This window comes from Dasypus novemcinctus, chromosome 17, assembly GCF_030445035.2.
Source record: "Dasypus novemcinctus isolate mDasNov1 chromosome 17, mDasNov1.1.hap2, whole genome shotgun sequence".
Lineage (NCBI taxonomy): Eukaryota > Metazoa > Chordata > Mammalia > Cingulata > Dasypodidae > Dasypus > Dasypus novemcinctus.
In genome coordinates, this window is record NC_080689.1 from 43,513,232 (window position 1) to 43,526,050 (window position 12,819).

The 12,819-nt window shown below is 47.4% G+C and overlaps 1 protein-coding gene across 6 annotated transcripts in view; it reads left to right on the top strand.

Moving 5' to 3' along the window:
* The window catches only part of SPTBN1 (spectrin beta, non-erythrocytic 1), a 209,084-nt gene that overhangs the window by 90,178 nt on the left and 106,087 nt on the right, over positions 1-12,819 (top strand). The window contains exon 1 of one of the 6 annotated variants that reach the window (XM_012523588.4): positions 9,511-10,117. The exons of 4 other annotated variants lie outside the window; for them this stretch is intronic. In XM_012523588.4, the coding sequence (XP_012379042.1) occupies positions 10,009-10,117 (109 nt within the window). In that variant the 5' untranslated portion in view covers positions 9,511-10,008. Of the gene's footprint in view, positions 1-9,510; positions 10,118-12,819 lie in introns of those variants that run through there. One more of the 6 variants, XR_011646106.1, reaches the window with a different exon arrangement.

The following is a 12,819-nucleotide window of genomic DNA, read 5'->3' on the forward strand; positions in this document are numbered from 1 at the left end:
TGCCTGAAAACAGCTTATGTTTCCAAGAATATTCTATCCAGAAGGACCTTAGAGACTTTTATTTCAAGTTCCTCAGTTTTTAGGGAGACCATTGGAGAAGTTACTGGACTGGCTTAGGGCCTCGCAGCCAATCAAGATCAAGAGCTGAGACTGGAGTCGCTTTTTAAAAATGTCTCTTGAGTCTGTAACTGGTGCACTTTCCATTATTTAATTAGACAGATAAGCCTTGTGCACAAGAAGAGATAAGTAATACTCTAGGGCAGTGCGATAGGTTCCAGGCAAGGGGGGCTGACAGTATTGGTATAGGGTTTCTGAGAAGGAGTGATCCCAGCTGGGGTAGTCTGGGAAGACTTCCTGGAGGGGGTATGCTTTGCACTGGGCTTGAAGAATGGGTGGACTCTATTTTGTTTTTGTGGTTTTTTTTTTTTTAAAAAAAAGGTTTATTTATTTATTTCTACCCCCTCCCTCCATTGTCTGCTCTCTGTGTCCATTCGCTGTGTGTTCTTCTGTGTCTGCTTGTATTCTCATTAGGTGGCTCCGGGAACCTATCCTGGGACCTTCCAGAATTGGAGAGAGGGGATCATTCTCTTGTGCCACCCCAGCTCCCTGGTCTGCTGCATCTCTTATTGTCTCTGCTCTGTGTCTCTTTTTGTTGTGTCATTTTGCTACACCAGCTCTCCGGGTGGGCCAACACTCCCGTGCAGGGTAGCACTCCTGCATGGAGCGGCACTCCGCGTGGGCCAGCTTGCCATGCAGGCCAGCGTGCCTTCATCAGGAGGCCCTGAGCCCTGGGCCTCCTATATGGTAGATGGGAGCCCAATTGCTTGAGCCACATCCGCTTCCCAGGATGGGTGGACTTTAGATTGAAAGGAGAGGGGAGCGTCAAAAGCAGAGGAGATGGGAAAGCCTGTGGCGGATGGTGGCATGCTGATCAGTGTGGCTGAAGCAGAGGGACAGATACGGGAGGAAGCAGGACACATACAAGCAGTGTCAGCTGGGGGTGAGGAGAGCAGCGACTGACATTTATTGAGTGTCAGGCACTGGATCTGATGCTTTGCTCTTGTCAACCCAGTGTTCTGAGTGAGGGAGTGACATCCACACCAAGCACTTACTTGAGGAAGTCACATTCTCCTAACCCCACATGTACTTCAGCATCTATGCTCCTCAGAGGGAATGTCAGTTATACTTCAATCCAGCAGGGTATTACCTGGTTTCAGGTGGGGGGCTGGGGGGGAGGAGAAGGAAGGCCTGTTTCTGTAAAGAAGGTGCTGGAGGTAGGTGATGGTATTTAATTTTTTTCCAGCCAGTCTCAGCACTCCTGAGTGACTAGGCCGCTCACGAATTATTCAGGGCCTGTGCCCAGCGAGGGGCCGCCCAGCAAAGTCCTGGGGGAAGGAGGCGTCGGCTATCTTCCTGAGGGATCTGCAGAGGCTCAGGTGCTGAGGAGGAAGGAATGACGGCACCCTTAAAATATTTCAGCTGTAACAAGCCAGGGCTGCACACATTGTTCCATGTCCCTGCCACCAGGGAGTCGGAACCTGTTTTTCAAAGAGCAAGAAATAACCCCCTCCCTGTTAAAATTGCAGGGGCAGGATAGCAACAGAGCACTCGTGTGGAAGAAACCCCACTCCCATGCTTTCCCTGCTCTGTTCTTTTCTCAGCCACGTAGAGAAGTGAAGTCATCCCTTCAGGGATGTGGCATAATAATGGCACTAACCTAATGGAGTTACACTTCGTGTAACGACTGCACATAGTTCCTGTCATTCACTTGGCGTTTGTTACCTGCTACCCACATCTTTGTATTTGTGTGTGTCCTATTTCCCCAGTGAGGGTGAAAGTTACTGCAGAGCAAAAACCACTTCTTCCAACCTCGTGGGTCTCTCAGATGGCTGAGAAACTGTTGATGGGTTGACTTTTGTCTTCTCTAGACCAGGAGGTGGGTGAGATTTGCAGGCTTCCCTCTCTGCCTTTTTCTCCTTCCGTCTCCAGGTGCCTGCTCTTTTACCTGCTCTCGCCTCTTTTCATGACTGCAGTTGTCTGTAAAGCTGGAAAAGGTAACATGGGTGTGAATGCTGGAGGCCAGGTCCCCAGACCTATTTTCATAGATTTGAATTTCCTCCATTCTCATTTCTTTCCTCTGAGCTGTGCTGCCCAGGGAATGGCATCCTCCCAGTGCCCCTGTGGCCCCGCGGCTCTCCACAACTGTGTGTGTCAGCCTTTTAGAGAACCACTGGGCAAGAGCAGGCCTGGCCCAGGCTGCATTCCTCAGATGCTCTTTTCCTTTAACTGCTCTGCTGGAGCCCAGCCTTGGCTCTGGCTAGTGTTACATTCACAGGCATAGCAACACCTGTTTGCCTAAGGTGGGGCTTCTGGGCTGGGGCATTCTTTTACCCCTATGGGGAAGCTTTGCATGTGCAGATAACCAACCAGATAAGAATCCTAGGATAAGGTTTGACTGGGGTGGAAGATTCAGTAAACTACATTCCTTTCCCAGGACCTTGGGTGCTTAATACTGAGTGTACCTTGCCTGTTTTTTTTCTTTAGCAGAGATCAGTCAGGTGCTTTATACTCAATTCTGCTTTATCTGTTGGACACGAAAGAGAAAAGGATAAGGGTAAAAATGAGATTTGCCCTCGAATTTCAGTTTCAGCCATATTTGACTAGATGATTCCTTGGTATATATGTGTATGTGTATAGAGAAAGAAAAAGAACCATCCATATCCTCCAAGGAACAGAGACAGCAGCCCATCTCTAGTCTTACCCACCCCTACTGTTCAAATGAGGTGTTCATGGAAAACTACCTTTAGCCTTTCTTTAACTTTTCTTCTAGGTATTCTCATTCCTGAAGTACCAAATCTGATAGCTCCACCTCAAACAAGCATTTGCTTTTCTGAAAACATAGGCTCTTTCTTTATAACTTCTTTCATTATGGGTGTTGTATTCTTGCTATATCTGAGGTACTATTGCTTTTATAAACAATATTGCTTATTCCAATTTATAGGACAACTCCATTAGGCTAGTGCCATTATTATGCCAATTTTTCAGGCTCAGAGAATCATAAAGTCACAAAGTGGCAGACCAGCTTATTTGGTCCAAAGTCTGCTTTTAACCACATATCTACTTCTAGCTTTGCATTTCTAAACTCTGACTCATATGCTCACATGGGCACTATGTAAGGAATAAGTAGAGGAATGGTCTCACCCCTGACCTCCACCTTCTAGGGGCAGTGTGGGTTGGAAGGGGAGGAGATATGCTGGTGACTGCTTCCAGCCCCCAGGTGTGGGCCTTGAGTGCAAGGGGCTGTTGGGTTGGAAAAAGATATTCTGGAGGGGTGGCAGGCAGGTGGGAATGGCACACAAATGTCAATGTCAGAGATGTGTTATGCCAGTGGGTCTTTCTGAAAATTTTCTTTTAGGGAGAGAAAAAGTGGCATCAGATAATTTCTTCTGTGTGTTTGTTTTTTTGCTGGATTTTATGTGGTACGCTTGGTTGGTTGGTTGCATTTTCTGGTAAGTAGGGAAATTTGCACTGAAAAAGGGATGGGTTTTTAAGAAAATATAGATTCTGAGGCTGGCTTTGGGGAGAAAGGAAGGTGGTAACCAGGTAATTGGGGGTGGGAGGCTCTCCTGGCAATAGGCAGAAGAAAGAGAAAAATTATCACAGTTAAAATTATTCAAGACTGGGAGACTGGGGGCAGGAGGTGCCTGGAGAAGGGAGCAGGTAAGCCCGAGAGATAAGACAGAAAGATAATTTAAGCGCAAATTCAGAGGCAGAATTTGGAGCCCACTCCTCTATCTGGTCACACTAGTAGAAGAGGGTTATTTCAGTAGTAGTATTGTTAGAAAGAAAGCTGCACCTGTAATAAAAGAAAAGCTCATCCAATTGTGAAGGAGAAAAGAATTTTTTTAACAACCTTGCAAGAACTCGCACTCAACCTGCTTGCCAAACAGCAAGAAACAGTGATATTTATAATCTAAACTTAACGGGGAGGGTCCCTTTCCTGTTCCCCATTGATTGGGTACTTCAGGGGTTGCAGCCTATCCGAGAGAGCTGACTAACTTACCTGGTTCCTGCTCTGATCCCCCCCTCCCGCATTGACTACACTCTCGCCCAGCCCAGCGGGCGGGCTCAGCACCGCTTTCAGCCCTGGCAGGCTTTTCCAATTAGGCGCGTCTTTCACTACTGACCCCGCCCCCACTTCTTGCCATTGGCCCTCTCGCTTTGGCCCCGCCTCCAGCACTCGCTATTGGCCCTCCCTTGTTGCCGAGCCACTTTTCAAATACTTCGCTGGCCAAAACCGCTAGAACCCCTACCCTATCTGCTTGAATAGCAGAGCCAGCACCTGCTGCCCGTTTGTGAAAATTGAACTTAACCCTTTCTCACAGTATTTTGACTTCTTACATAGACAGTGGCTTTTTAAGGGATAACGAAGAAAAGGAAGAAGAAAAAGCAGAAAATTTAGCTAAACAGAAGATTTATATGTGAAACTGTTGTTTTCTGTCCCTCCCTGTTCCCACTGCTTTTTTCCCAGCTGTAGGGTTGAATTTTCAAGCCCTCGAATGTGTGTAAACCCTATCACATCTCAGATTTTGGCCCTCCTTTCCTGGACATTTTCAATCTTGCTAATGCTTAGATATTCAGGAAATGAACACTCCCAGAGTTTACCCTTTCAAGTTTGCTTCTTGAAAAGCATTCATCTCTCTCTCTTTTTTCTTTTCTTTCCTTTTTCAAACTACATATAAGCCTCTTGGAACAAACAGAAGGCTTAATCTCGTCCCCTTAATGTTCCCATTCACATGTCACATGCTAAATCATCCAGAATCTCAAGCTTACAGGCCCACCAAGTATGAGAAAAGGAACAAAAACAAATTCTATTCACTGCAACAGAACCCTCAAAGTAGCACTTCTGTGTGAACTAGTAGAGAATGTGCCTGATCCTGACCCAAACTAAATATCATAGGATTCATGTGAGGGCTTGATTGGGTTTTAGGTTTGTCTTGATACCACTTACTGAGTTTTATGGTTTTTCTGAAAACCTCAGCAATCCTTAGTAAGTCAGATATACTTTGAGCACATAGGAGAAACAGCAGAGGAACAACAGAGAAAGTGCTGGACTTTCCCTAGGTTGGTCTGAGCCTCACATGTGGCTGAGTTCTCACCAGCTGTGTGTGCCCATAGGCAAGGCACTGTACCTCTCCGAACCTCAGTTACCTTGTCTGAAAAATGGAGACAATACCTACTCACAGGGTTAGTCGGTTGAGAAAACGTATGTGAAAGTTTTCTTAGCTACAAAATTATGTAATGTGGTAATTAAAATTATTATGGCCATTCAGTTTATTTGATGGTTGGTGATAACTCTTAATAATAGTCTCCAAGTAAGGAGAACCCAAATCACTAATAAATGATTATAGAACCAGAAGAATTTTTATCATCATAGATTCCAAATCCTTTGATTTATAGATCAAGATTGCATAGTCTCTTGGTAGCACTCAAAAATGAGTGTGAGCCTGAGTTACCTGCCTTCTGGTCTGGAGTCTTTCCACCACACCACAGTACTTCTGGTTTGTTTTGTTCACAAATAACCTTGGGGACGTAGTTTTACCCTTTTGGCATCACAAGGATGGCAGATCCACCTTACTGCCTCAGGCTTCAGTTGCTTCTGTCCCAAGCTCTTAGCAGATGGGCAGTCAGGCATGACCATGTTTCATTCACCTTGGAACCCTCTGTGTACCTGAAGGCAGGCACCACCAGGTATCCGAGTTGGCCACATGTGTTGAGATCCCTGGCCTGGGTGACGGGCAGTAGTTTTTTACATGAAAAATTGAGAAGATGGGCTGAAATTGCAGGGTCTGTTAGCAGAAAGCCTGGTTGACTATTAAGCATTCTGAAACTATATTCTTTTTCTGCCAAAGGTGTCTCCAGGGTCCCTCTTCCTAGATCACTGTAAATAAAACTGTGGGTAGGACCTCTGGCCTCTTGCTTTTTTAAGGTAGACCTGGGCAAGCTCCTTTGAATTCCTTCTTCCTTCTTCTGAAGGTAAGTGTACCTCCTCTTGAGTAAGGCTGATGGCCCCACCCATCCCTTCCAGCCCTTTCCCCACTGGCCTTTCTCCTGCCTGTTCCAGCTCAGGGCTTAAACTTGTGCACCCAGGGCATGCTCAGCGGACCCTGCCCCATCTTCCTCCCAGGATCCTGCATCCCCCATTCACTAGTCTTATCTTCCCGATACAGCCAAGCTCACCACCTCTTGTTTCTTGTCCCTCTTCTCCCTTTCCCCCTTATTCTCTAATATCCTCTAACCTGACTTCTGCTTTCATTACCCAGTTGCCTTGAAAATGTCTCTCTCTTTGACTTGTGGGAAACAATCCCTTCTTGGTTTTCTTTCAGTAGCTCCCTTGGTATCTCCTGGTTTTTTCTTTTTCATCCTCGAGGACCACTCCAAAACCCCTCTCCCCAGGGCCCAGCCTTCTGTTTCTTGCCTCCCGTCCTAGATTTAATCCCATTCCGTCCCAGCGCTCACCTCTGTACACAGGACTGTATCTTCAGCCCTGAGCTCTAGTTCCATATCCCTGACTGCTTTCTGGACATGTCACCTGGGGGCTGTTGCAGGTAACCCAGCTTCCGTCTGTGTAGAAGGATATTTATAATTTTCCTCTGCATTCCCCAGTCAGCTCTAAAAATCAGTAGGCTTTGACCCTTTCTTTGCTCCTTCCACATATAGTTACCAACAGCCTATGGATTAACTCTTGCATTAACCCATTCCTTTTCATTCCTTTTGCCACACCCCATTAATCCTTTGACTTTAGCAATTCTAATAACTACCTAATTGACCTTACTGCCACTGCCTGATGAATCATCCTTAGAGCAGCACATCACAGATCACGTTCTCTTCTGGTTCTGAAATCTCCAGTGGTTCCCAGCCCAGGTTTACTTCTAAGCCTGCCTCTCAGGGCTTCCCGGTCCCCTCTTCCCCACCTCCCCCAGCTTGACAGTCCCTTAGGCTCCAGCCAAAATGTAGCACTCACTGGTCCTAAAAAGTTGGTGATTTTATTTGCACTGTTTTCCCCCACTAGTAGAGGAGGCTTCTCCAAATTGCAAATAGTCTACTTGTGTTTCACGATCTGGTCAAAATGCCAGCCCTTCTGAAGGTCATCCCCCTTGCCTCCCCAGGCAGATGTGACCTCCTTGACCTCTGGACTCTTATAGCTTCCCTTCCCCATCTCCCTTATGGTATTCTGGTATTTCACTCTTTGTGTATTTGACCTGTCTCTTCTGGCCAGCACCTCTCCTGGGCACCTTCGAATCCTCACAGCACTCAGCAATGTGCCTTGCACAAGGTTGGCGCCCAGTAAATACTCTGAAATAAAGAACGAGTGACTCTTGCCTTCCTCGCCTCTTCCCCACTGCTCAGTTGGAGTAGTCAGATGGTACTGTCTAGGCTGTGGAAGAAAGCCCCATCCTGCCCTATTCCTCCCTGGTCCCATCACATCAAGTGGATTCCCATTTCTTACCCCCAGCCCCAGTGGGCCTATTAAACCCATCTCCAGCCTCAAAACCTCTCTTTCTAGTGCTTGCATGTGTTCACATTGTCTGGCTTGTTCCAAGTCTCTCTTTAGGACTGAGGGTGGCCACACGTGTCCCAGGTTCCACCCCCTTCACACTGAGTAGATAAGCTGGCTAATTAGGAAGCTCCTTTCTACACCAGAGGGAGCACAGTGGGAGATACTGAGAGTGGTGCTCATACTCTCTTCACTATGTGGCTTAAAGATTGAAAATAAAACATTCCCAATTGGCACAAGTTTTGCATTTTTATTTTCTGAGCTGACATTTAGACTTGTTACTTCACCAGTGTATTTAATAGTGAAGAGGAGCCTGTTAAAAAGATCTTAATTGAGAAGATTTCCCATTCTACCTCTCTTTGTAGCCTTGCTGGGGCTGGGGTGGAGTAGGGAGGGGGGCGGAGCAAGGGGAGGTGGATTTTGAGAAATATACTCTTAATTTTGAGTAATATTTGACAGTGTTTACAGTATTTTCATATGCAGTCACCTTGTAGAGGTAGGCATTAATTATCCTACAGCTGAGGAATCCAGGGGTGTCATTTAAGGTTACAGGGTGATTAAAAGGCATGGCCAATACTTAAAATTCAAGTCTTTGGAATCCTAGTTAAGTGTTCCTTTCAAAACCCTGCTTTCTACTACCTTCCTGCTTGGCTTCCCATCAGCATTGTGGATTTAGAAAACGCTCTACATCTTAGATGACCAGAAATGTCTTCTAACCCTGGCCAGGCCTGGCTTTAGAAAGCTGGAGGTTGACGCTGTAGCTGTATTAAAAACCCATTTGTGTGGATGGAAGGGAAGTGGGGGCTGTTCAGAGTTAAGCAGTTAGTTAGGCTCTAGTTTTAGTTCTAGTCCTGGCAGGATGCAGTTGCTTGAATTACAGGGATCCTGGAGACTAAAGTAAATCTGAGGTGGAGGCACAGTTCATTAGTCCAGTTTGGAATCCTTGAGGGTTGAAATTACCCTCTGCCGTGTATTGCTGCAGGGCTCCATGCCCGAAACGCCACATTTCTAACTTGGGGTCTGCCTGCTTTATTCCGGTACAGAGGGTCAATTATTTCCCAAGCATACATTTTAATCATTGTTATTATCTATGTAGGGGATTTTATTTTTGGTTAAGATTGATGGAAGAAGGTAGGAAGGAGTTAAAATTTTTTGGAGAATCCGAAAATGTAGAGGTCCTATTTTACGAATCAAAGTAGGGTTGGGATCATTCCTGTACTTCTATCGGATTGTAAATGCCTCCAGGTCGGGGAACATCGCGGGTTTTATCTGTGGGCCTGTCTCCCACAATGCCTTGCGAATCGGCGCTCCCATAAATCCTCCTTGCATGGACTTACTATTATAGGGCCAGTGCCATCCCAGCCCGACTCTGCCTTAAGATCCCATGATGGCAGCATAAGTCTATTGAGAAGATCTTTAATGGGCCTGAATTTATATCTCCCTATGCCGCGGCCTTGCAGTGCTCAGAGTGACTTTGTTTTTGCCTCTGCCGGCTCCGGCCGCCGCCCGGTGACCCGTGCCCGCGCTGTGCGCACCCAGGTGCGCAGTCCTCGTGGCCGCGTTATCAACGCGGACGCTAAATAGTAAATGAGCCGCCCCGGCGCGGGCCCTGCGGGGCTCCCTACCCACCCCGGCCGCCTGTGTCGCCCGACAGGCGTGCTCTCCTTTTCCTGTGATAGTAATCGGAGACTTTTCCGTTACATGAGGCTCTCTACAAAAGATTGTAATTCCACCAGCTTTGTTCATGGAGGTACCACCGCGGCGCGGGCCGTCGGCTTGTCCAAGGGCCCGGTGCGGGGCACGTCCGGGATCCGCGGCTCCGGGCTGGCGGAGCGGTAGTGGGCGCTGCAGGCCCGGCAGGTCGGTGAGGGGCTGGCGGGCCGGGCGGCCTCCCCCGCGCCCCTCGTGGTACAGCCTGCGTTTCCTCTACAATGCTGTTATGCTAATCAGGTGACATCACCGCCCAGCTCACGGCGAGTGGCTCCTGGTTAAATTACAAACCGGCGGCCGCCGCCGGGGCAGCGGGGAGGAGGAGGTGTGTGCGCCGCTCCCGCGAGCTTCCTGGGCTCGGCGACCGTGGCATGTTTAGGATTGGCCATATTAAATTTTTTTTTTTTAAGTAGGACTTACACTTCCCTCCTTCCTGCCACCCCTGCTCGGTAATTTATTCCAAGCGTGTAGGGAAGAGCCACAAAAGGAAGGAAAGCAACAAGGAATTAGATGCCTGAGTGTTAATTCCTGCGGGGCTAAGGTGGACACTACTGCAGCCAACTTCCTTTCAGGACTCATCCTGCCCATTCAGGCCAGAATGAGGCTTGCTTAAGGTCCAGCCGTTTTCGCAGGGGCCGGGAGCCAAGCCGCGCGGAAGTTGGTGCGTGTTGGATGGGGGTTGGAGGGGGCCGGAGCGCGATTTCCACGGCGCAGTCCTCCCGGGCGTTACGCCGGGCATAATGGAATTGCAGAGGACGTCCAGCATCTCCGGGCCGCTGTCGCCAGCGTACACGGGGCAGGTGCCTTACAACTACAACCAGCTGGAAGGGAGATTCAAGCAGCTCCAAGGTAAGCCCCGACTCAAAGCCCGGGCCTGCCCTGGGGCCGTGCCAACTGGGGTTCTGAGGCTTTACTTGTGCCATATGGTACGTGACCCTAATGAAGACGGCAGCCTGGCCCCAACGCCTCTGGTTGGCTGCCAGCACCCCATTCACTACTTTAAAGGAGGAGGTTTTCCACTCTCCGCTCCAGAAAAGCCACCATTTGGAGTCCCTTTTTCCAGAATTCTTAGGGCTCTCGTGGTTGTCAGGTAGCTGCTGCCCGCTGCACACACGTTTTTCTCTTTTAATTACCTTTACAGCTTAGTAAGTCAATGCTAATCGACCTGGTAGTATGCAAGTATTTGATTCCGGGTCACCTCTGTCTCCCAGCCCCCAACCTCTTACCTCTGGGAAGCTTTAAAGGTGTAAAGTACACTGTTTGAGACCCAGTCCTCTAGAACAATAGCAAAGGGGAGGAGGGAGTGGTCTTTTTGTTCCTAAACCTTCTGTAAATTACAGTTTTGATCCTGAAGCTTAATTTTAACTCTTTTGATGTATTATGTTGGAGGGAGAGCCTTCCCATCAATTTAGTGGGCTATATAATTTATACTGAAAGCCACTTATTGTCATTCCAATACTATGGGCTGGATTGGTTATATCAATTATAGGTTTCTTAGAGTCTGTATTAAGCACAAATAATTGAATGAATCCAACATTTTGCCGCACATATTCTTAGGGAGAGGAGGGTCCTGCGAGCGCAGTGGTGTATGGATGGTGGCCCGCGCCTTTCCTCGAGTGTCCCTCTGCCCGCGGCCGGCCTGGCCCTTGCAGCCCTGGGCGGTTGCTGCCCAGCCAGCAGCCGAGCTGGCAGAGTCTCCAGGCTTAGACATGAAGACAGATTCATAACTCAAAACAGAGCGCCTTCCATTTGGAAGTCCCTGGAATCGGCAGTAGGCCAGGAATGGCTCTCTGTTGTGAAAACGTAGCCTCCGCAGACTGTGTATATTTCTTATTTTAACTCTTCTTGGTGCCCCGAATGTGGTTCCTGTGAGGAGGAGGAAGGAAGGAAGCAGCTCAGTCCTAGAATGTTTTCATTGAGAGGGGTGGTAGGATATTTTTCATTCACAGGTTTATTTGTCTTGTGAAATAGTTGACAGTAATGACACTTTCTGGAAAAGAGGCAGAACAGGACTCGAGTTTTAAACATTTGCTAGGCTGTGCTGCATTTCTGGGGCAGTTAGCAAAGAGGAAGCCCCATTCACTTTGGGGAATGGTTGCTAGTCTCTTCGATTCATTCCTCTTGAGCTCCCAGAAGGTGGGATTTGCTTTTAAAAACAAAACAAAACACTAGGGGACCAGGCCTGGGGTTGGGGGGAGCTTGCAAGGGGGAAACAGGAATGGGGATGTGTCCATGGTCTCCTGGGACCATGTTAGGTGTCCTGCAGTTTGGGGTGTGGGAATTCAGACTGCACCTCTCCTTCACGTGGCCCAGGCTCCCCCACTTCACTGTGTCACTCCCCCAAGGGGCAAGCACCCGCTGGGGGTTCCTCGATCGGAACATCTATCACCAGTCTTCAGCCGTGTCTAATTTCAGAAGAAATGGAAAACAGAGAAAATATCAGAAGGTGTGGGGATCCTCACACCCGTAGGCCCACGCATAACCAAAGGCTGTTATTCTGAGAGGTTGAGGATGGTTGTAAAACTGCTCACAAGAGAAGGGTGAGCTTACACACAGGAAATGTGTGTAAACTGCCTCTCTGGGCACTGTAAATTTTAAATAAATAATCATGTTCTGCGCACGATATTTTACCTCCTAAGTGCTTCTGAAGTTAATGTTTTCAAAAGGGTGGGTTTCATGGTTCGTGGAGCTTTTTTGCTTTTTTTATTTTTAATGACCTTTGTCCCCCTACTGTAGCCCCAGATAACTTTCTTATTTCCAAATACTGTGGTTTGGGAGTTGCACACGTTTAGGGTTGCTATTTCTATAACGGAAAACCACCCATGTTGAGGAACTGAGAAAGGGTGATTTAACTTTCAAGCATGGTGGATCTCAAGAGAATTACAAACATTTGGCAGTGTCCTTAGTAACAAATGGAACTGATTGCATTTTACGCAGTTTTAGGAGGAGCACTTCGGTAAAACTACACCCCTTAACACCCCCCCCACACTTGGTATTTTGTTTTCTTTATAGTTTTTCCAGTCATCACATACCTCTGATAACATAGATTCGACCTGATGATTCATTCTGGACATCTCTATAAGGTTGCCTTTTTTTTCTTCCCTCTTCTCTGTATACTTATTCCTAGCACTTATCCAATATTGACAAAATTCTCCCTAAATCTGTATTGGTTTTCTAGTGCCTCCTACATGAAGTTATTCACTTAGTATCTGTGCCTGAGAGCCTGAGTGTGCTGTAATTCTATAGGAGTTATTTCTGCATTATTGCTTGTTTTGCATATTTGCACACTGAATCCTCAAAAATTTTCTCAGGGACCATAGATTTTGATTTCCAAATCTTGCTAAGGGAGGCCTGATATTAAAATTATCTGGTCTATCCAGACAAAATGCTTTGTAGAGATTTACAGGTATGAAAATCCATATGATTAGAACAAAATCTCCTTGACTTAAAGGATGGAGATGTAGCGTGATCTCTTTATTATGCCGAGGTCCATGGCCTAAGACTAGACAAGGGCCCTCTGCCTCTGCTAACTTCCTTCAGCACCAGCCACC